At 37.0% G+C, this 23,218-nt stretch overlaps 1 protein-coding gene across 1 annotated transcript; it reads right to left on the bottom strand.

Moving 5' to 3' along the window:
* Positions 1-3,535: 3,535 nt before the first annotated feature.
* LOC104096609 (sucrose synthase 2) lies at positions 3,536-18,965 on the bottom strand. Its single transcript, XM_070187932.1, has 16 exons — positions 18,828-18,965; positions 18,636-18,740; positions 17,972-18,104; positions 17,065-17,216; positions 16,785-16,977; positions 16,324-16,442; positions 16,000-16,216; positions 15,479-15,574; positions 15,222-15,395; positions 14,614-14,730; positions 14,340-14,506; positions 6,058-6,282; positions 4,603-4,924; positions 4,273-4,517; positions 4,012-4,150; positions 3,536-3,848 (listed from the first exon to the last, which is right to left on the bottom strand). The coding sequence occupies exons 2-16, from the start codon at positions 18,731-18,733 to the stop codon at positions 3,813-3,815; spliced, it is 2,433 nt and encodes an 810-aa protein (XP_070044033.1). The 5' UTR covers positions 18,734-18,740; positions 18,828-18,965; the 3' UTR covers positions 3,536-3,812.
* Positions 18,966-23,218: the final 4,253 nt, after the last annotated feature.

Below are 23,218 nucleotides of genomic sequence, written 5' to 3'. Positions count from 1 at the left end.
ATGTCATTTCCAGAAAAAAAGACTACAACTATAATTATATTTTTTCTAAAAGAGAAGAAATACATGTAACTCCTTCAATCTTCTCCCCTGTAGCCCCTTCTTTTACGTAACCTTATCCCCCGGTACAATCTTTCTCTTCATTAATCCTTTCCACATCTTAGAGCCCGTTTGGCCATAGGAAAATTTTCACTTTTTCGAAATTAATGTTTGTCCACTAAAATTTTAAATTTTACTTGAAGTTGAATTTTAAAATTTTTCAGAAATTTAAAAAACTTCAAAAAATTATTTTTTAAAATTTTCATTTCAAATCACTCACAAAAATTCAAAAATAACTCTAAATTGTATTTATATTCAAACACAACTCTAATTTTAAATACCATTTTCACTTAAATTTTATTTTTACTTTTTTCCGGAATTTTACAATTCTTATGTCCAAACGCCCACTTATTCTTTTTCTCCCCTAACCCCTTAGCACCACCCCGCCCCTAACACGAAAAATAAATAAATAATTGGACTCTTTCATTACATTGCTAAAATGCTTTTGGCCTTAAAAGATTCTCTGGGAATTTTTTGTCCCCACCAATTTTATCTTCCTCGGATTTTTTATAGCCATTTTTGTGTTTCTCTATTTTTATTCAAACAAGAATCTTCTTTCTTCTTTATTAATTTAATCTCTTTATTAAGTAGAAAACTTCGTTACTATTCTTACTAGAAGCCAAACCCCTCTTCATATGATGCCTATTAAAAAAAGGGGTTTACCCTATCTTCATATTTCTTCGTACTGTCGATCGTTTTCTCAGCACTGGGAGTTGTTCTCATAACTTCAGAGCACCAACACGGCTAGGAGTTGGATGAAGGAGGAAAGAAAGAATCTGAAAAAATTAGCGAGAAAGAGAAGGTGAAATATATGACTAAAAGAGAAAACGAAATTGAGAAAATGAATAAAAGATGGATGAATTTTTTGCATTTCAACTGTTGGTAAATAGGAGCCTATTGGCTTTTTCTCTCCTAAAAAAGGAAGGCAAGGAGACCCCATCTCCCCTTTCCTCTTTATTTTGGTTATAGAAGGACTCACCAAAATGTTGGAGAGGGCTAGCAACTACAGTGGATACAAGGTTTTCAGGTGGGAAGAAATCGTGTAGCGCAGTCATAGTATCTCACCTGCTCTTTGCAGATATACTCTTATCTTCTGCAGCAATGACATATCACAAGTTCTGAACCTTAACTTATCGCTGATGATATTTGAGGCACTCTCTGGACTGTACATTAACATGATAAAAAGTATTATCTACCCCGTGAATAATGTTCCTAACATCAAGGAGTTGGCCGACATTCTATGTTGCAACATAGGTACCTTGCCTACCACATATCTTGGATTACCAGGGGGCCAAGTTTAAATCTAATGAAATTTGGAGTGGTGTGCTGGAAAAGTTTGAGAAAAGGCTTGCAACATGGCAGATGCAATACCTCTCCATGGGCGGCAGATTAACCCTTATCAACAGTGTCCTAGATAGTCTCCCCACCTATCACATGGCATTGTTCTCGATACAGAGAAAATTCTTATGGGAGGGATGCAGCACCACACATAAGCTCCCACTCGTAAAATTGTCTAAAATAATTCGGCCAAGATATCAAGGAGGCTTGGGTGTTAGAGATTTATATTTGCATAGCAGAGCAATGTTATTGAACTGGTTGTGGAGATATGGGCAAGAGAAACTTGGACTATGAAAGAACATCATTGATGCTAAGTATGGGCAACATAATCACTGGTGTACAAAGAAAATAAACACTCCTTATGACGTTGGCCTATGGAAGAATATCAACAAGCACTGGGATGAGTTCTTTCAAAATATAACTTTCAAGGTTGGGAAAGAAGATCATGTTAAATTCTAGAAAGACAAGTGGCATGGAGATAATGCACTGATGGATATATATCCCAATCTATACCAGATTGCACTCAACAATGCACTGTTGCTTAGAACAAAGAAAATGGCACATGGTGCCCCCTGTTCAGAAGGAACCTACAAGACTGGGAGATTAGTGACCTACTAACTATGCTCAACTCTTTAGAAGGCCACATCAGTGATGATCAACAACCAGACAAACTTAGATGGGAACACTCTAAGGGGGGCAAATACACAGTCCAAGATAGATGCAAACACTTTTGCTCCCAGATCGAATGGTATGATAGATAACTGGCCTTGGAAACATATCTGGAGAACTAAGGCGCCTGCCAAGGTGAATTGCTTCACCTGGATAGCTATAAAGGGGGTATGTCTCACTCAAGACAACTTAAGCAAGAGGAACATTACAGATGTTACATGTGTCAACAAAATTCAGAGTGTCAATCATCTTTTCTTCCATTGCGCAATTGCAAGTGAAATCTGGAATCTCCTCTTCTCTATTTTTGGTCTGAAATGGGTTATGCCTCAGACAATAAAGCAAACATATGAAAGTTGGTATTTTTGGAGAGTTGACAAAGCCATCAAAATTATCTGAAAAATGGTTCCAACAGTAATTTTTTGGTGTATCTAAAAAAAAAGAAATCATAGGTGTTTTGATGGCATCTCAACTCCAACCTACTCCCTCAAGAATATTTGCTTAGTTAATCTATTTAGTTGGATTTATCTTTCCCCTGTAACTAGTGCAGATCACCTTGTGGATTTCATTAGCTCCCTGTTCTTAGTATAGATTTCTGTACTGGAACTAGTTATCTACCTTTTTATACTTCTTTATGCCTATTAATGAACCACCCTTCAAAAAAAAAAATTGAAGAAAACAGCCTAACTTTAGTGATTCACGCTCTCATGTGCATGTGCATGTGCAAAACATTTCTACGAAGTAAAAATGTCTAATTGGTCACTAGCAAAGTTTGTATGTTTAACTTACAAATAGTGTCAAGTTTAAGAGGCTATCTAGACATTTATCCTATTTGAAATGTTATCTTGGCGCAACTTTCAAAGCTTACCAAAACCTTGTTCACTGTGGGGTCGCTTGGTTTAAAAAGAATTTATGCAAGGATTAATAATATAAAAATTGTAATAATGAATCAATAATATAAGAGTCGTAACATGGTAATTGTATTACAAAGACCGTAATATGAGAAGTATTTACTATTAGATGTTTGGTATATTATTTAAATTATTATACACTATATTTTAAATTTTTTTAACAAAATAAATATTTATAGTTACATGAAGAGTTAGTTTTGGCATTTAATTGTATTAAAAATCAGCATACGTATAAAATAATACATAAATTTTCATGTAACTTAGGCATGCATTAGTTATGCCTAAAAGAAAAGTTGAAACTAAACGTTGTATCTCTTTTTTGGTACTTTATCCATATCATGCGAAAACTAGTAAAATAAATCTTGAACAACGATAATAATAAAACAAAAAAAAAATATACCAAAAGAAACACAAACATTTAACGTGATTAATTAACTTACGTCCACAGGTGAAGATGGGCAATTCACTATATAAAATTATGATAGCCTTTAATCGTCTAAGTACGCCAATCCTCTAGGAGCAACTTAAGTAACAGCATGTAGTATTTCATATTAATATTTCTCTTTTAACCAAAAAAAACAGTAAACATTGGTTTAAGAACTACAACAGGAACCTGGGAGTTCAAGTAGAATGGGGCGGTAAATTGCTTTTACAATAACATCACATTTATTGACAATGGCACAATGAGTAATGTGTAAGATTTATGTCTTCATTTTGATGGAGTTCACAACTGCTGGTCTGCTGCTACTCTCTATCCACGTACGCTATTATGATTATTTTCGCATCCTACTGCTTGCACCATCACTTGTCATCAATTGCCAAAGGAACAGATTTTGCCTGTAAATAGAGTAAGCCAAATCAATTCTCTTGAAAACTCCTTAGCTCAGGATATGTCCATAACATTTTCGACAGCCGCAATCACGGACATGTTTATGCTTAATACGTATTTAAACCACATATATAGTTGATTGGAACTGAAAATGAGCAAAAAGGCACTCACCAACTCGCGGAATTTGAGAATGTAGAACATCTCAAGGTATCGTCTAGTTTCGCGCCTCTCAAGTTTTGAAACAAGCTTCCAGAAACCATATACACCAGACAAAGTCATCAGCCTCTCGGAGTAAATTTTCCACGTATACCTAACAATTATTTAACACAAGAACTTGAGCGATGTTCAAAAAGAGATGTTACTGTTATTTTTCATTCAAATAATATCAAGGGAACAATCTTTAATCTTCTATATATGTACACAACTACAAACCTCTCAAGAATCCTTCGGAGACCAGATGCAGATATTTTTTCCCAGTGAGTAGGATCTTGTTTGCAGCGTTGAAAGAATTCTGCCATGAGTTCAGCAGCTTTATCAGGATGATAAGGATCAATATGGAACCCAGATACACCGTGTTCAATGATCTCGTTCGGACCACCATGGCAAGTTGCAAATGTTGGAAGACCACAAGTCATAGCTTCAACCACCGTGAGTCCAAATGCTTCATAAAATGCAGGCTAAAACAAACATATTTGTCACAATAACAACCTTTCTTTCGGTGCAAAAAAAGGAAATTGGACAAATACAATACAAACAGCGTACCTGAACAAATATACCTCTCTTGTCAGCTATATAGCGATAGAGCTCACCATTACGTGCCCGGTTTGTTTGGGCTGCTATCCATCTGAATTGCCCATCCAATTTATGCTCCTTAATAAGAGCATGCATCTTCTCAATTTCTGCTATTTCTTCTCTATCACTGGATTTCTTTACATCGTTGTATCCAGCTACTACAACAAGGTTAGCCAATTCCCTCAATGTGGCATTTTTAGCATAGCACTCAACTAGTCCCGTAATGTTCTTAACATGGTCTAGCCTTGCCATTGAAAAAATTATGGGTTTTGATTTATCATTCAGATTACCTCTGTAAGCAAAGATATGACATCAGTCACAGCCAACTTACGGATCACAATAAAATGACCAATCAGAAGCAAAGTACAATAGTCCATTCGCTATAATATGTTCGATATTTGTTCTTTGACAAAACCATTAAAATGGTTAAGGTTTTTACAGTCATCTATAACTAACTACGCGATCAAGCGTTGACCACCAGAGGCAGGTTCAAGAACTAAGACATATTGTTTATTGCCTTATTTGGGTCTTAGGAATGAGAAACTAGGGTCAATCAATCTTTATAAATGTATATAGTTATGACAATGGCATTTAATTTGGAATACTAACAACTTACCACTTATCAAAAAATAAAACCATCTAAAAAAGAACTTAAAAAATTAAAATAGAAAGGAAACAGAAAAGAAATAATTAGGGACATATATAATATATTAACACTTCTCAAGGTAGAGTTTAACCAGTAGTGGATCCAGGGTTTGAACTTTATCGGTTCGAGTTCAGGATTCTACTACAACTCATTTTGATTTACTGGGTTCAAAATCAATTATTTACTTATTTAGTGATTTTTTTAATGCATATACAGGGTCTGCAACAAAGCTGAACCCATATGTTGATTTCTACATCCGCCCCTAAGGTTACCTTCTAGTCTATCTTCTCAGATTCTACTCCTTATCCTCAAACGAACTTTTGAAGAAACAAAAAGAAAGATGTTCCATATGCATTTGATTGGATCAATTGTTAATAAACCAAGACAGTGAATACAGACAGTTTTGCATTTTATCAGAAGGAGCTTGGAAGTTAAGTTTAAAGTCACGTAAAAAATTTCACAATAAGGAGAAAAAGATTCTTATAGCTTCTCCAAGAAATCAAACAATAATAGTAGTTAGTTGAGGGTATGAGAAAGTGTTGGGAGCGATAAGTGGCGACTTCTCAAGATTAAGGGATTCTAGTGCCATCTACCCCTGGTTCTCTCATAATAAACTATCCAGGACTTTTTGAACAATATCACTGGGAATTTATTTGTAGAAAATCATATCAGACCCTCCTTTTCTAATGTAGGAAATCTCTGGGTTGTCAGTTTATATTCATGCAAATAAGTATGTCATCTATTCCAAATTAAAATAAGTACAAATGGATGTCACTTACATATGCTCTTCATTCTGCGCAGGATCAAATAACAACTTCTCAATCGAGCCATGCAAAGACGTTAGTCTTTTTTCCTTGTCAGAATATGGGAAGTAAATTGTCATGTCAGCTCCAGGAGACACTATATTGAATTTGGGATCGAAAACATCAATGCCATGAACGACGCGATATAGTCCTGGGAGGGTGAATGCAGTATGGCTCTCATACTGACCAACAGTATTCTTCCTGAAACAAGTGGCTATCAATTTGCATGCAAGCAATCTAATGTCTTAACATCTATGTTATTCGAATAATAAAAGTGTAAGTAACAACAGAATAGAACTCAGAAAGACAATATTGGTCGTGTAACAAGGAATTTGCACTGAAGAAAAGATTGTAGCTAGGCCAAATTGTATTAAGTATAGGGTTAAGTACTGTGTTAATCACAAACAAAAATAAATCTGTCCTATCACATTTTAGTCAGTAAGTGCATGTTTTGTGGATCATCAATCGACCAGTTACTATTTGTCAACCATGCAATTCTAGTACCCTATTCATGAATCATGACACGAGTTACAATGCTATCAAATACATAGGGAATTACACACTCAGGTCATTTTGACAGGGGAAAAATAAATTTGATTGATCATCAAATAGGATACATGTTTGCCATGTCGCACCAATATCAATCATATGGGATACATGTTTGCAATGTTGCAGCGATATGGTGAGCATTATTTATTTTTTTACAGTGGAAATTTCTTTGATGCAGCTAAAGCTAGAAAAGGGAGAGTGAAATCAAGGACCAAAGTATAGGCATGAATAGGAACACTGGGTATCCAGGTCAAGAAGCAAAGGGGTACCATCATAAATTAGTACTCCTCAGTCTTTTCTCCTCTTAACTATACGTAAAACTCCAGTGGACATGGAAACAAAACATTTAGGTCTAGTCACATCAATGTCACATCCATATGGCATAATATACATGTGGTTACAAGCCAAATTTCTATATATGTATTTTACAAGTCTCATCAATCCATGGAGAATGTTACGTTTGTCTGTGTTTTTTCACTTGTTCAAGCAGCTTTCAGTATTTACGAGGCGAATAACATTACACAATCCAGATTTACTTCTAATTTATGAAGCAACTTATAGAAATACTTGTAAGTTAATTAATTTTCACAATGAAAAACAAGGCAGGATACAATGCTTTAAAATTATAAGCACTGCATCTACTTATCCAAAATCTTGGGCAATGCTCAAATGTATGCCAAAAGGGTTGAAAACATGAACGTTTTCAATAACATTGGTCGCTCATTTAGCAAAACGTCTACTGATTTTAAGCATCCAACGATTTTTGATCACCTACCCTTGTTTTTTATATTGAGTTTCAGCCATGTAAACATGATCGGAACAGGAAGAAAAGCTCAACTTATAGAAATAGAAAAATAAATTGCAAATTGCCACACACACATTAAATATGTTGGGATTTTAAGCTTGTGTAGCTTAAAGAGGGTGAATGAGAAATGGAGGAAAATGAAATATTTGAATTTCCCTTGGCAAAGGGACATTGTCCCATATCGGAGGAAGAAAAGGCTTTTGATGGGTATATATATATAATTGCTCTTCTTCTAGCTCTTAAAGAGTTAAGAAGAAGGCAAGCCTCGCGCCGTTGTCGATTGATTAATTTTTTTGGACAAAATTCCTTTCAATTATTTAATTAATTAATTAAATAATTAACGAAAAAATTCAATCCGGAATAACCCATGACCCGCGACCTGGTTCGGTCAGGCCCGTTTTCTTTCCCGGATTATTTTAAATACATTTTTCCCGCAATTTTCAAACAACCCTTTTCCAACAGCCATGGCTGTTTCTGAAAGGTTGCAAACCTTTTCAGAAACAATGTCAGCAACTCTATAAATAGAGTTTGAATCCCAGAATCTTTCCTTACGAAATTTTCTGAGCTGCTTCTTCTTCTTCTTCTGCAACAAAAATTCCAGTGTGTTTTACAGCCTTCGAGTGGCTCGCTGTTCACCGGCGTTTTGGTACCAACACTCTGGTGCGTTAAATCGTTCTATCCTGGGAGGATATATTCCAGCACTTCGGGTACTTGAGGGGAATAATTTCCTTAAGGACACACTGTGTATTCAGTGGGCTCGATTTATTCCTATACTGTTTTTCCAGAATTTATTTCGTTAAACAAGTATTACTAACTTTCTGTTTTGTTTTTCCAGAAAGTTTAATTGTTTATTACAGCAATACAGAATTATAACATTCTTAAGGAAATTAATTTATTATATTCTGTATTTTGTTTGTGGAGATTAAAACCTGTGTTGTTTTCTACTCCTTCTGAATTTTACTATTCTGATTTGAAGATATAAAAAACTTCATCAGAGTATTGAAATTCATAAAACGATTTGAAGAACATAAAAACTTCATCGTTTTTCTGTGAAACAGTATATAAAAACTTCGGTTTTATTTATTATACATACTGTTTTTGTTAATAACAGTATTGTTTACTATTCTGATTTTGCCATTAATTGAACTCTTCTGTTGTTTACAGTGAGAAATGGCAATTGATAACGGAAATTCTTCTGCGACTATTGCGGCAACGACAATAGCCTCGTCAAGCCAGACTGTTGTTCCACCGGCAGAGAAACCGGGGAAATTTTCCGGAGCCAACTTCAAAGGATGGCAGCAAAGGGTGTTCTTCTAGCTTACCATACTTGGTATGCAGAAATTCACTAGTGAAGAACCTCCAGTGCCTGCTGCGGACATGCCGGACAACGAGAAATTCATGATTGTTGAGGCGTGGAAGCAGGTAGATTTTCTTTGCAAAGGCTATATCTTAAGCGCTTTAGAGGATGACTTGTACAATGTGTACAGTGCGATGAATACTTCGAAAGAATTATGGGACGCACTTGAGAAGAAGTACAAGACTGTCGTGGTTGCCAAATTTCTAGACTATAAAATGATAGACAGTAAAACTGTTGGAACCCAAATTCAGGAGCTTCAACTTATTTTTCATGACCTTATTGCTGAAGGTATGGTCGTGAATGAAGCATTTCAAGTGGCTGCAATGATTGAAAAATTACCTCCTTCGTGGAGAGATTTCAAGAACTATCTTAAGCACAAGCGCAAAGAAATGAAGTTGGAAGATCTTGTGATCCGTCTCAAGATTGAGGAAGACAACAAAACAGCCGAGAAGAAGTCTCGTGGAAATTCAACGATCATGGGAGCTAATATCGTTGAGGAGACTGCTCCAAAAAGTAAGAAGAGAAAGAGGTCTTCTGGACAGACTAAGGAGCAGAACAAAAAGAAATTCAAGGGCAGCTGCTACAATTGTGGAAAAACCGGTCACAAAGCCCCTGATTGTCGTCTCCCGAAAAAGTATAAGAAGAAGGGACAGGCCAACATAGTGGAGAAGAATGATGACATTGATGATCTGTGTGCAATGCTTTCGGAATGCAACCTAGTTGGAAATCCGAAGGAGTGGTGGATTGCCTCTGGAGCCACTCGACATGTTTGTGCTGTCAAGGAAACATTTGCGACTTACTCTACTGCTGGTCCCGAAGAAGAGCTTTCCATGGAAAATAATGCAACAGCCAAGATTGAAGGTTATGGGAAGATATTCCTGAAGATGACTTCTGACAAGGTGTAAACGCTCAACAACGTTCTTCATGTTCCTACTATTAGGAAGAATTTAGTTTCTACTTCTTTGCTTGTTAAGAATAGATTCAAATGTGTATTTGTTTCTGATAAAGTTGTTGTAAGCAAGAATGAAATGTATGTTGGAAAGGGCTACCTCACAGAGGGCCTCTTCAAACTAAATGTAATGGTTGTTGACAGTATGAATAAAATTGTAGCTTCTTCTTATTTATTGGAGTCAAATGATTTATGGCATATTCGTTTAGGACATGTCAATTACAAAACCTTGCGGAAGTTAATTAATTTAGAAGTGTTGCCTAAATTCAACAACAACAACAACAACAACAACCCAGTATAATCCCACTAGTGGGGTCTGGGGAGGGTAGTGTGTACGCAGACCTTACCCCTACCCTGGGGTAGAGAGGCTGTTTCCAAATGACCCTCGGCATCCTTGCCTAAATTCGAGTGTAATAAATCAAAATGTCAAATATGTGTTGAGTCTAAGTTTGTAAAATATCCTTATAAGTCTATTGAAAGGAATTCAAATTCTTTTGACTTAATTCATACTGACATTTGTGATATGAAGTCACACCATCTTGAGGTGGGAAAAAGTATTTTATTACTTTTATTGACGACTGCACTCGATATTGTTATGTTTATTTGCTTAATAGTAAGGATGAAGCAATTGAAGCATTTAAGCAATACAAGAATGAAGTGGAGAATCAATTGAATAAAAAGATCAAATGATTAGAAGTGATAGGGGTGGAGAATATGAATTTCCATTTGCAGAAATATGTTCGGAATATGGAATTATCCATCAAACTACTGCACCTTACACACCTCAATCCAATGGAATTGCGGAAAGGAAAAATCGGACATTAAAGGAAATGATGAATTCTTTATTAATAAGTTCCGGATTACCGCAGAGTTTGTGGGGCGAAGCTATCCTTACAGCTAACCGAATACTCAACAGAGTACCCCACAGCAAAACGCAATCTATTCCATATGAAAAATGGAAAGGAAGAAAGCCCAACTTGAAATATTTCAAAGTGTGGGGGTGTCTAGCAAAGGTACAAGTTCCTTTACCTAAAAGGGTTAAAATCGGACCAAAAACTGTTGATTGTGTTTTCATTGGATATGCTACAAACAGTAAAGCATGTCGGTTTTTGGTTCATAAATCCGATAATCCTGAAATTCACGTTAATACGGTAATGGAATCAGATAATGCTAAATTCTTTGAAAGCATCTATCCGTATAAAACTGAATGTGAGTCGTTAAGTGAAAGACCTAAACGACCTCGGGAAGAACCAAAGGAAAATACTCCAAGTATAGAAGATCCAAGGCGTAGCAAACGTCAAAGAACATCTACTTCCTTTGGACCAGATTTTGTGACATTCTTGCTTGAAAATGAGCCTCAAACTTTTAAAGCAGCTATGTCATCTTCTGATTCAGCGTTTTGGAAAGAGGCAGTCAATAGTGAGATTCAATCAATTTTGGATAACCATACATGGGAATTGGTAGATCTTCCTCCAGGAAATAAGCCTTTAGGTTCGAAATGGATCTTTAAACGGAAAGTGAAAGCTGATGGCACTATTGACAAATATAAGGCAAGACTTGTTGTCAAAGGTTATAGACAAAAGGAAAGCCTTGATTACTTTGACACTTACTCGCCAGTAACGAGGATAACATCTATTAGGGTGTTAGTGGCACTAGCGGCCGTGTATGGTCTTGAAATCCATCAAATGGATGTTAAAACAGCTTTCTTAAATGGAGAATTAGAGGAAGAGATTTACATGGAACAACTTAAGGGTTTTGTGGTAACTGGTAAAGAAAAGAAAGTGTGCAAACTTGTTAAGTCACTTTATGGACTTAAACAAGCACCCAAACAATGGCATGCCAAATTTGACCAAACAATGTTGGCAAGTGGGTTTAAAATCAACGAGTGCGACAAATGTGTTTACATTAAAAACACTCCAGGTCATGAAGTCATTGTTTGTTTATATGTTGATGACATGTTGATAATGAGCAAAAACATGGCAGATATAAATGCTACTAAGCGCATGTTGGCTAGCAAATTCGATATGAAAGACTTAGGAGTTGCTGATGTGATCTTAGGCATCATAATTCACAAGACTCCACAAGGTCTAGCATTATCACAGTCTAACTACATTGAAAAGGTACTTGACAAGTTCAAGTATTTGGATTTCAAAATTGCCAAGACTCCAATTGACGTGAGTTATGCACTTCAAAAGAATGAAGGTGAAAGTGACTCACAACTGGATTATGCAAGAGTATTGGGAAGTTTGATGTATATCATGAATTGTACACGACCAGATATAACATGTGCTATTAGTAAACTGAGTCGGTTTACAAGTAATTCCAATCACATACATTGGATGGCAATGAAACGAGTTTTGGGGTATCTCAAACATACCCAAAATTACGCTTTGCATTATAACAAATATCCCTCCGTGATCGAGAGATATAGTGATGCAAATTGGATCACTGGATCATCTGAAGTCAAATCCACGAGTGGATATGTTTTCACAATTGGGGGTGGAGCAGTGTCTTGGAAATCATCCAAACAAACGTACATCGCCCGTTCTACAATGGAATCTGAATTCATAGCTTTAGATAAGGCCGGTGAAGAAGCTGAATGGCTCCGGAATTTCTTGGAAGATATTCCATTTTGGCCCAAACCTTTGGCACCTATTTGTATACATTGTGATAGTCAAGCGGCAATAGGCAGGGCAGGGAGCGTTATGTATAACGGAAAATCTCGTCATATACGACGGAGACACAATACCGTTAGACAACTACTCTCTAGTGGTGTTATCACAATTGACTACATAAAGTCAAGAGATAACGTGTCGGATCCACTTACAAAAGGCCTATCTAGAGAGGCAGTTGAAAGATCATCAAAGGGAATGGGGTTAAGGGCTAGGACAAGTCATCATGACGGTAACTCTACCTAGCAAACTGGAGATCCCACGAGCTAGGTTCAAAGAGATCAAACAAAGTTATGAATGACGGTTCAACATTGTCAAATAACTCAACTCATTCTCGTGATGAAGACAATGTTCAGAAATCGAGGTAAAGCATTAAGGCTTTTTGATGAGTCAACAAAGCTTAAAGGTTTTTTAATGATTTGCTAAGTCTGGCAAGATATGACCAGATAGTGTGTCTACAGGATTACACGTTTAGAAATCACCTATGTGAATGTGAAGTGTAAGCCGCTTCAAGGGGAATGAAAATAAAGGCCCATTCTCTAAGCACTCATGAAACCAGGCAGTGTTCATGGCTGAAACGAACACAACCGTGAGAACCATAAATGGTTAAGAATTGATTGTGTGACTTATGTTGTCTAGGTATACAACAAAGCTCGACGGTTCAAAGATATCAAATCTACCGATTGACCGAGTATATCCGATATAAGTTCACTACGGAAAGTTCAAAGGGAAACCTACTTATCCAGATGCAATTAATTCTTGCATGTAAAACACACACGCGTCCGTGCATTCCTTTATTTTATAGCCATTCCCCATTCATGTGGGGGATTGTTGGGATTTTAAGCTTGTGTAGCTTAAAGAGGGTGAATGAGAAATAGAGGAAAAATGAAATATTTGAGTTTCCCTTGGCAAAGGGACATTGTCCCATATCGGAGGAAGAAAAGGCTTTTGATGGGTATATATATAATTGCTCTTCTTCTAGCTCTTAAAGAGTTAAGAAGAAGGCAAGCCTCGCGCCGTCGTCGTCGTCGCTCGCTCGGCTTCGGCTTCGGCTTCGGATTTGGTCAAAGATCGATCGATTGATTAATCTTTTTGGTCAAAATTTCTTTCAATTATTTAATTAATTAATTAAATAATTAACGAAAAAATTCAATCCGGAATAACCCATGACCTGCGACCCGGTTCGGTCAGGCCCGTTTTCTTTCCCGGATTATTTTAAATACATTTTTCCCGCAATATTTCAAACAACCCTTTTCCATCAGTCATGGCTGTTTCTGAAAGGTTGCAAACCTTTTCAGAAACAATGCCAGCAACTCTATAAATAGAGTTTGAATCCCAGAATCTTTCCTTACGAAATTTTCTGAGCTTCTTCTTCTTCTTCTACAACAAAAATTCCAGTGTGTTTTACACCCTTCGAATGGCTCGCTGTTCACCGGCGTTTTGGTACCAACACTCTGGTGCGTTAAATCGTTCTATCCTGGGAGGATATATTCCAGCACCTCGGGTACTTGAGGGGAATAATTTCCTTAAGGACACACTGTGTATTCAGTAGGCTCGATTTATTCCTATACTGTTTTTCCAGAATTTATTTCGTTAAACAAGTATTACTAACTTTCTGTTTTGTTTTTCCAGAAAGTTTAATTGTTTATTACAGCAATACAGAATTATAACAAAATATAGTTGCAGTATCATGCTACTTGATAGATATCGAACCAAGCTCGAAAAATTATTTCTCTGACTACAAGCTCAATAACAAAAAATCGTTTCTCCGATTACGAAATAAAATTATAGAGCTTCTACGGATTTGATAAGGTTACCAATCAGAGCTCCTCAACTGATGACATCGTATACTGAATTGAAATTCGGATTGAATAGATTACCCGGGAAAAAGTATCAGATTTAAACGACCAGATTAAGATGACTTACGTTCCTGCAATCTCTTGATAAGTACTGGTGATAATAAAATCTGAATTATTCATTGCCAGTAGATCAGCAGTAAACTGACATGAAAAATGATATTTCTCCTCGAACTTTTTCCAGTAGATGTCAGAATCAGGATACTTTGTTTTTTCCAAGGCATGAGCAATGGTACACTGGAAAAACAATTAAAAAGAAATGAAGGCAAAGCATAAAATTTCTATTGCAGATATATCACCTCAAGACTTTGTGCGAGCAAGATAAAGAATCATGTCTTTCCTACCTGTGTGACACCCATTTTATATGCCAAAAGGGAGGCAACTAAATTTCCATCACTGTAGTTGCCAATAATTAGATCTGGCTTTCCCTGGAGCTCAGCAGTCATTTCACTTGCCACATCCTGGTCAAGAAGACATTTACAAACATTAAATTGGCAAAGTGTTGGTAGTAGAGAGGTCGGGAGAAATGATGAAACGGCAAGTATCTCTTCTTCCAATATATATAAGCAGAAAAACATAAGAATTGCTTTATCCAGAATGACAAACCAACAACTATAAATCAGGACAAAAAAGTATATCAACATGTCGGCAAACACAATAGTTGGCTACAAGTTCTCCCAATTTGCATAGTTGGCCAAATTACTTTCAACCTAAACAACTTGAGCATAGGAATAAGGTACATGAATGACTGATGTTTCCACTAGTCATAAACTTTTAATATCATTTTTCTTGGAGGCAGCTTTCAAACTAGCACAAATCCTTTCTTGTCCCGTTGCTATTGCAAGCACTTGCAAGGGACTAGTTAACATCACTCAATTAAGCATACTGGCAGAAGCATCAGCAACAAAAGGCGATTTCCAAAATGGCGATTTCCAAGGGACAAAGAGGTTACCTCGGTGAACTTCTCCAGGTAAGGCCATACATCAAACCTAGATATCCATTTATGAAGGATTCCCCTCTCTGTCCTAAAAGGGACACGTAAAATATGCGAGTATTCAGTTCCACTAATCCTCTCCAACCTCTGGTTGCACGTGGTTCCTTTAGCATCAGGTATCAGCCGTGTGACCTTTAGTAATCAGAGTAAGCAAATTGATGTCAACTGCAATGCCACAAACCAAATAAGAGCTTGCATAATATATATGTACTCACAACGAGGATTCTAGGCTTGAAGTTAAGTCCTTGTTGCTTTATTCTAAGAAGCATTTCGGCCTCCAAGGCACGCACTTGATCCAGTATGTAGACAACCTGCAAAGCAACCAAAAGGAGAATAACATCAAGGAAAACCACGGATACTTCAGTAACATTAACAGTGATTAGCATTGCCAAAAATTAATGTAACTGTGTTTTCTAACACAGCTCTAGCTTCCGGCAACTATGTGAGCTATGTTAATTGTAACACAACAGCAGAATGCCTGACCAAGCCTACTGCAAGAACGGACAGAGTACTGGTCCCTTATTACCCTTACGTCTCAAGTTAAACTGGAACATCTAGAGATGATTCAGCAGTATAATTTCCAGGAAGAGGGAAAAACCCAAAGGTAATGTTTGGAATTTCTAAAGAACCACAAGTTTTACAAGTCTTCATTTCTTTCCGTACCCAGTCAAATAGGTTCACATAGATTGGAACGGAGGGAGTACATAATACAAGACCTCATTCTCCTTGTTATTACCTGGCCACCAGTGTCGGGCAAACCCAAGACATTTGCTTGGCCAAAATATCCATGAGGGGATAATATGACGACATTGAACACCATAGGTAGTCTACCAAGAAATGTCTCCAAGGTTGATGGATCAGGAGCCTGAAGAATGTCAGAAAGCAGATGCATCGTCTCCAAAACACGTCTGGCAGTATCACCCCAACCTCTCTCAAAGCCCATTTCTTGCAATCTGCATGCACATTGTTCCATAACAATGTTTCAACTCCTATAGATTTCCCTTTTCTTGAGCAATTACATACGCTTGAAAGAAAACAAAACAAATGTGTACAAACTCACGCGTATTCAAACTCATTATAGGATGTATCTAGTGATAGCTTGGAGAGATAATCCTCTGCTTTAGAAAGAGCAGACTCCAGCCTGGAGATTCGCTGTATACGATCATTCAACATCAAGACCTGCATAGATAAACAATCCATCTTACAAATAGAAGTAGTAATACTTCTTAAACATTTTCAAGTGAGACAATATTATTCCGAAAGGTCAGCTATTACAACTATGTATCCATTAAGTGGTTGTGAGAAAGTCCAGGGTACCCTTCAACCAAAATATCATCTGTTATGTAAACTAAACTATTATCCATCAAAAGGGAAAGATAAAAGGTAAAGCAGATAGTTTGTTGATGATGAAATTCGAACTAGAAGTATTTTACATTTCTTATAATGGTTGCGCGTGTTGAAAGATTTTGGTAGACAATAGGGACAAACATTTACAAAGGAAAAACTGATTTTGGTACTTACATTCCCTTTATGACTGTGTCCTCTAAGGAAATCAAGTAAGGGGTCCAGAGAGTCTTTGCTGCGGAACATAATTGAGGACAGATGACGATTGAGGAATTGGACTCCATTGCCAATGGATGACGAGCGTGTTGGACGAGGAACTGATGCATTAAATGGCTCAAAATCCAGCTCAAGCACAAAATGATTATTAACCCTGGCATACATTAAAAACCAACAAATTTGTTAATTATTCAACTTCTGTAATTTTTTATGTTTCGTATTGAGATAAGAAAGAACTTACTCTCCATCCACAAGTTCTTCCTTGAAATGAAGATATTCAGGAACAGTCAATTGTTCAACACTCAAATCATATACATTAACACGAACATACTCCCAAACACCTGGCCTTGGACGAACTGCTATGGCAACAAATGGTGGCAGCACAATGGCTTCCTATTTTGACAACAGAGCGCAAGCATTAACAGAATCCAAAGTACTTGTTAGCAAAATGAACAAGAAATTCAGTCAGAGACAAGTAAATCTCAGATTCCTGCCTTTCAGCAGTAAAACAACTGCGTAACCCGTTAAAGATTGAAACATCAAAAGCTGCTCTGATATAATCAACTTATTCAAACATCAAAACGAGTTCTAGCTCATTCAGCAGTAATAGCCATATGAAAGAAGTGGATGCATGGAGAGTGGAGACAGAGGCGGATACAGCCTGGTTTATTGGGATCCATTTAGCCCAATATTCTTGACACAGCAAATTAGATGTGAACATTTGCAAAATTTTCAACAAATTTTAGATTTTTGAACTCATAATTTCAAAAGTGAAATGGATTCAACGGTAAGAATTTAAAGGTTGAAACCATCAAGTTCGCCTCTGCAGGTATGATCAGAAGATCCAGAAAGTGGGACCAAAATAACAGTCTATATGTACGTCGATTACTTAAAGAGATAAGGGACACCATGTTTTACATCTTATATCTTTATTTCAGACAGGTTCTTAAGATGCTCCGTTCATACATTGTAAATCCGGTTTCATTGATAAACAAAGGAATTTAAGAGCATGTCCAGTTAAAAATAAAAACAGTGTGGATAAGGGCGCAAACAGAGAAAAGTTTCATTTCATCATTGTCAAATTTCTGAAAGACACCAAAATAAACATATCCAGTATCATCTTTAGTGCCCTGGATTAGTGAATATACCTGAGTAGCTTTCAAAACTTCACTAAAGGGACCATCTTTGAGCTTCTCACAAGCAGTGTCATCACATACAGCGTTGTTGAACTCATCGATCAAGTGGTGAGGTTGCAATATCCCCTTCCCCTGCGCCACGTATCTAAAAAATATACAGACATATATCAATCACTAAAACTGGAAAAACAAAAAGAAAAGCTGCTGGAACTTTCTCTAATATATTATTATTATTATTATTATTGAACTATAAATCACCAAATCAATCGATCAACTAAAACTAGTTGGGGACAAGCTTTACCAACTTATTTTTGCCAAGCTAACATGGTAGGAATTGAACTCAGACAACAACAACAACAACAAACAAAGAAAAAAAATTGAATTGCGACAAGTGGGGTCTATGGTGGGTAACGTGTACGCAAATGTTACGAGAAAATCATTCAAAATAAACCAAAATTAAGCTTTATATTTTTGGCCATCCACATGTTAATGTTGAGACATAATATAATTAAGTACATATTAAAATTTAAAAGTGTTTCTCAAATTTACCACAACAGAAATCATGCACCGAAAGCAAGATATCAAGAAGAAAACAGTTAAATTTATCAGTTGATCTATCAGTAAAGACAAAAAAAATAAAGAAAATAACAAGTATATATGTAGAGTTTAATTATACCTAGAGAGGAGAGCAACAAGCTGATTGCGGTGAGCAGAGAGAGTATCCTCAACTCTCTCCCTCATGCTAGGTACTCTTGTGAACTTTGGATTCGCCATTTCTTTTCTGGAACAAATTAATTATTAGAAATTTAAAGATGATGATATTGATATATGAGAAATGGATACAATTATAGAAGAAAGAAAAGCTCACAGAGAAAAAGGTGGCGGTTTACTGCGTATTCTGGTTTCCAGCGAGTCAGAAGCCTATATTACATGGGACCCATACAGCCCATGGTAATGTTATACTCGTGTAAGAACATGATTGTTTGTTCGCAGGTTTGCTTAGGACAAATGTTTGAATCAAATTCGAGACTCCTCCTTAATCCTTATCCAACAGAAAACTAATCTACGTTTCTTCCATTATTGTTCCAGACCAGATGTAATATGTCGGCTTAGCAATTAGTTTAGCACACCCATGATAACTTAAATAATTTTTTTTTTGTACTTCCAACTTATCTAAACAGTATTAATACTGTTTATTTTCACAATAGAATAATTTACAAATCCTATAACGTCATTGTATTGTAAGTTCAGTTTTATTTTCTTGCGCTCGTTATTGTAACGAGTAATGAATGCCTGATATATATTCTTTATAAAAAATATTATTTATTATTAAATGATTTGCTAAGATATTATTATATTATGTGAATTTGTACTTATTATTATGCAAATCATTTCTTAAGAGTTTAATTTGATTTATATATTCTACACTAGATGATGATAAAAAAAATATATAATTTGGATAGTTTAGTGAAGTTGGAATTTGAAACTTGCAATAGTCTTATGCGAATTGATATAATTACAACAATATAAGTACTAGTAATAAATTCAAAGTAATTGGTTTAAAATGTTGAATCCCACCCTTGCCATTTGACTTCCAGTTGTTTCACTACCCTTCTCTACTGTCCAACTAATATCTTTGCTTTTTCGTGGTTTGAATCAATTCATTGCTCGGATGATGCTGTCGTGCTCACAGCTCACATGCTAGCAAGCGATTGCTCCTTTGAAATGTGACATGTGTCCATTAGCAAAACTTAGGGAAATGGGTAAATAATACTCACAACAACAACAACCAGAGGCCGTTTCCAATAGACCATCGGCATCCTTCCCTCCAAGAACTTCCCACCTTACTCTTGGGGTGAATCGAACTCACAGCCTCTTGGTTGGAAGTGGGTAAATAATCCTCTATATGTTAATGTTGTGCTAAGCACTGCCAAATGTCGATATCCAATAAAGTAGGGGTCAAATTAGACGCGTAGCAGCCATTCATGGTTTATCCTTATTTCTTTTCCCTTTTTAATTTTGGATTAATTTGTGCATTACGTATAGCCGCTTCTTGATTAATTTACTCAATTACTCGCTATTCAGTTAATTCCGTCCAGAGAAAAGCTCTAAATTTAACGCTCTATTATAAAAAATATCTCAATTTTATTATCCGTTATACTTCTGGATCATTCGTATCTTAACATTAGTAAATCCTCATTTATTTATTCTTGACCTCAATGCAGTTCCAGAATATACTAGCTGGATTTGATATGTCAAAATGTTTTCGAAGAAGGTTCAAATTTTCCCCTCTAGCGACTTTTAGCTAACGTTTGGTCATAGATTTTCAAATTTATTCTAAAAAATCTGATTTGGGTGAAGTTTGGTTTGAAGATGAAAATGTGTTTGGACATCAGTTTTCAAAACATAATTCCCAAATTTATTTTGGAAAAACATGAAATATGACTTATGCCCACAAGTTCTAAAAACTATCACAAATACTCAATAGTACCATTATCAATAACATTCATTATATTATCGCAAACCATAATCCTGAACATAAATAAATTTGATACAAAATTATCATTTTTATAATGAATTACATGATACACTATCAGGTGACCGAGAAGAAGAAGCAACATTGTTACAAAATAATAAATGGTGGGCTCTTTTATAAAATACAAAAGTTTGGGGCAATTTTTAAAAAATATAATAGTGATATTTTGGCCCAAAATCAGCTATTGAGCTAATAGTTTGCGGGTATTTTTGCCGATTTTTGAGTTAATCATGACCACGATTTTTGTCGTCTATAACTTCTCCACTACTCATCAATTATACTCTTTACTTTCACTATTTTCATCAATTATACTCTTTACTTTCACTATTTTCACAACTCTTTCCTCTTCTCTGAATTATCTTAAAACTTTTGTTACCCCCCATATTTTTGTACGTGAAAGTACATCGTAAGTCAATTGATGTAAGCTTGAAAATGAGATCCCCTTTGAAAGTATATAAAGTGATTTAATGATGTTACGTCCCATTTTCGCAAGCCTTTAAGAGTTATCATTTGGGGACAAATGTTTCTAAGGGGACATGTTGTTACACCCTGTACTTCAGACGTCACTGTCATTATAGGATTATCTAAAAACAACAACAACAACACAGTAAAATCCCACTAATGGGGTCTGGGGAGGGTAGTGTGTACGCAGGCCTTACCCCTACCCCGAAGGAGTAGAGAGGCTGTTTCCGAAAGACCCTCGGCTCAAAAAAAATAAAAATACAAAATGACAAAATGACAAAAAGGAAACAATATTAGTATCACAACAACAATCATAGGATAAATAGGAACACCATGAAATCCAGAAGAAAGATGCAAAGCAAAGGGAGACAATATTAGTAAATATTAGTATCACCACAACAATCATAAGAAAAATAGGAACACCATGAAATCTAGAAGAAAGATGCAAAGCAAAAGCGATAGCTAGTAAATAGGACATGCACTGAAAAACGAAATAGTAAACCACAACATTGCCAATAGCTATCTTAGACAAAAACCCTACATGGCTAGTCCCACAATGGTACGAAGTAAGGCACGACTCAACTACCTCCTAACCTACAACCCTAATACTCGACCTCCACATCTTCCTATCAAGTGTCATGTCCTCGGAAATCTGGAGCCTCGCCATATCCTGTCTGATCACCTCTCCCCAATACTTTTTATGTCACCCTCTACCTCTTCTTGTGCCATCCACAACCAGCTGCTCACACCTCCGTACCGGAGCATCTGGGCTTCTCCTCTAAACATGTCCGAACCATCTAAGCCTCGCTTCCCGCATCTTGTCATCAATGGGAGCCACATGCACCTTCTCCCGGATATCATCATTCCTAATCTTATCTATCCTAGTGTGCCCGCACATCCACTGCAACATCCTCATTTCTGCTACTTTCATCTTCTGGATATGTGAGTTCTTAACGGGCCAACACTCAGCCCCATACATCATGGCCGGTCTAACCACCGCTTTATAAAACTTACCTTTGAGTATCGGTGGCACTCTCTTGTCACACAGGACTCCAGATGCTAACCTCCACTTCATCCATCCTACCCCAATACGGTGTGTGATATCCCTGTCGATCTCCCCTCCCCCTGGATAACCGAACCAAGGTACTTGAAGCTGCCTCTACTCGGGATGGCCTGCGAATCAAGCCTCACATCCACGCCCTCTTCCCCTGGCTCAGCGCTGAACTTATACTCCAGGTATTCTGTCTTCGTTCTGCTCAGCTTGAAACCCTTAGACTCAAGAGCCTGTCTCCAAACCTCCAGCCTCTCGTTAACACCGGCTCGTGACTCATCAATCAAAACTATGTCATTGGCGAATAGCATGCACCATGGCACATCCCCTTAAATATGGTGTGTTAACGCGTCCATCACCAGGGCGAATAAGAACGGACTGAGCGCAGAACCTTGGTGTAACCCCATTACAACCGGAAAATGCTCAGAGTCGCCTCCTACTGTCCTAAACCGAGTCTTAGCCCCATCATACATGTCCTTAATCGTCATAATGTAGGGAACCGACACACCTTTTGCCTCCAAGCATCTCCAGAGAATTTCTCTAGGAACCTTGTCATACGCTTTCTCTAGGTCAATAAACACCATGTGCAGATCCTTCTTCCTCTCTCTGTATAGTTCCACCAACCTTCTAACAAGGTGTATAACTTCTGTAGTCGAACGACCCGGCATGAACCCTAACTGGTAGTCGCATCCTCACCCTCGCTTCAATCACCCTCTCCCACACTTTCATGGTATGACTCAGTAATTTGATACCCCTATAATTGTTACAACTCTGGATATCACCTTTGTTCTTATACAATGGAACCACCGTACTCCACCTCCACTCATCCGGCATCCTCTTCCCTTAAAAATAATATTAAACAACCTAGTCAACCACTCCAAACCTCCTCTCCCCACACACTTCCAAAATTCCACCGGAATCTCGTCTGGCCCGGTCGCTCTGACCCTACTCCCACGACCTCCTCAACCTCGATATGCCTGCAGTACCCAAAGTCATAGTGACTCTCGGAATGCTCCAATTCGCCTAGCACAATAGCCCGATCCCCTTCTTCATTCAGAAGTTTATGAAATTAGGTCTGTCATCTCCTCTTAATCTGGGCATCTTCCATCAATACTCTACCATCTTCGTCCTTGATGCATCTCACTTGGTCCAAATCCCGAGCCTTCCTCTCTCTCAACTTAGCCAGCCGGAATAACTTCTTTTCCCCACC

The sequence above is a fragment of the Nicotiana tomentosiformis genome, chromosome 1 (assembly GCF_000390325.3).
Source record: "Nicotiana tomentosiformis chromosome 1, ASM39032v3, whole genome shotgun sequence".
NCBI lineage: Eukaryota > Viridiplantae > Streptophyta > Magnoliopsida > Solanales > Solanaceae > Nicotiana > Nicotiana tomentosiformis.
Note: the sequence above shows the minus strand (reverse complement) of the source record. Positions and strands in the feature narration are given on the sequence as shown.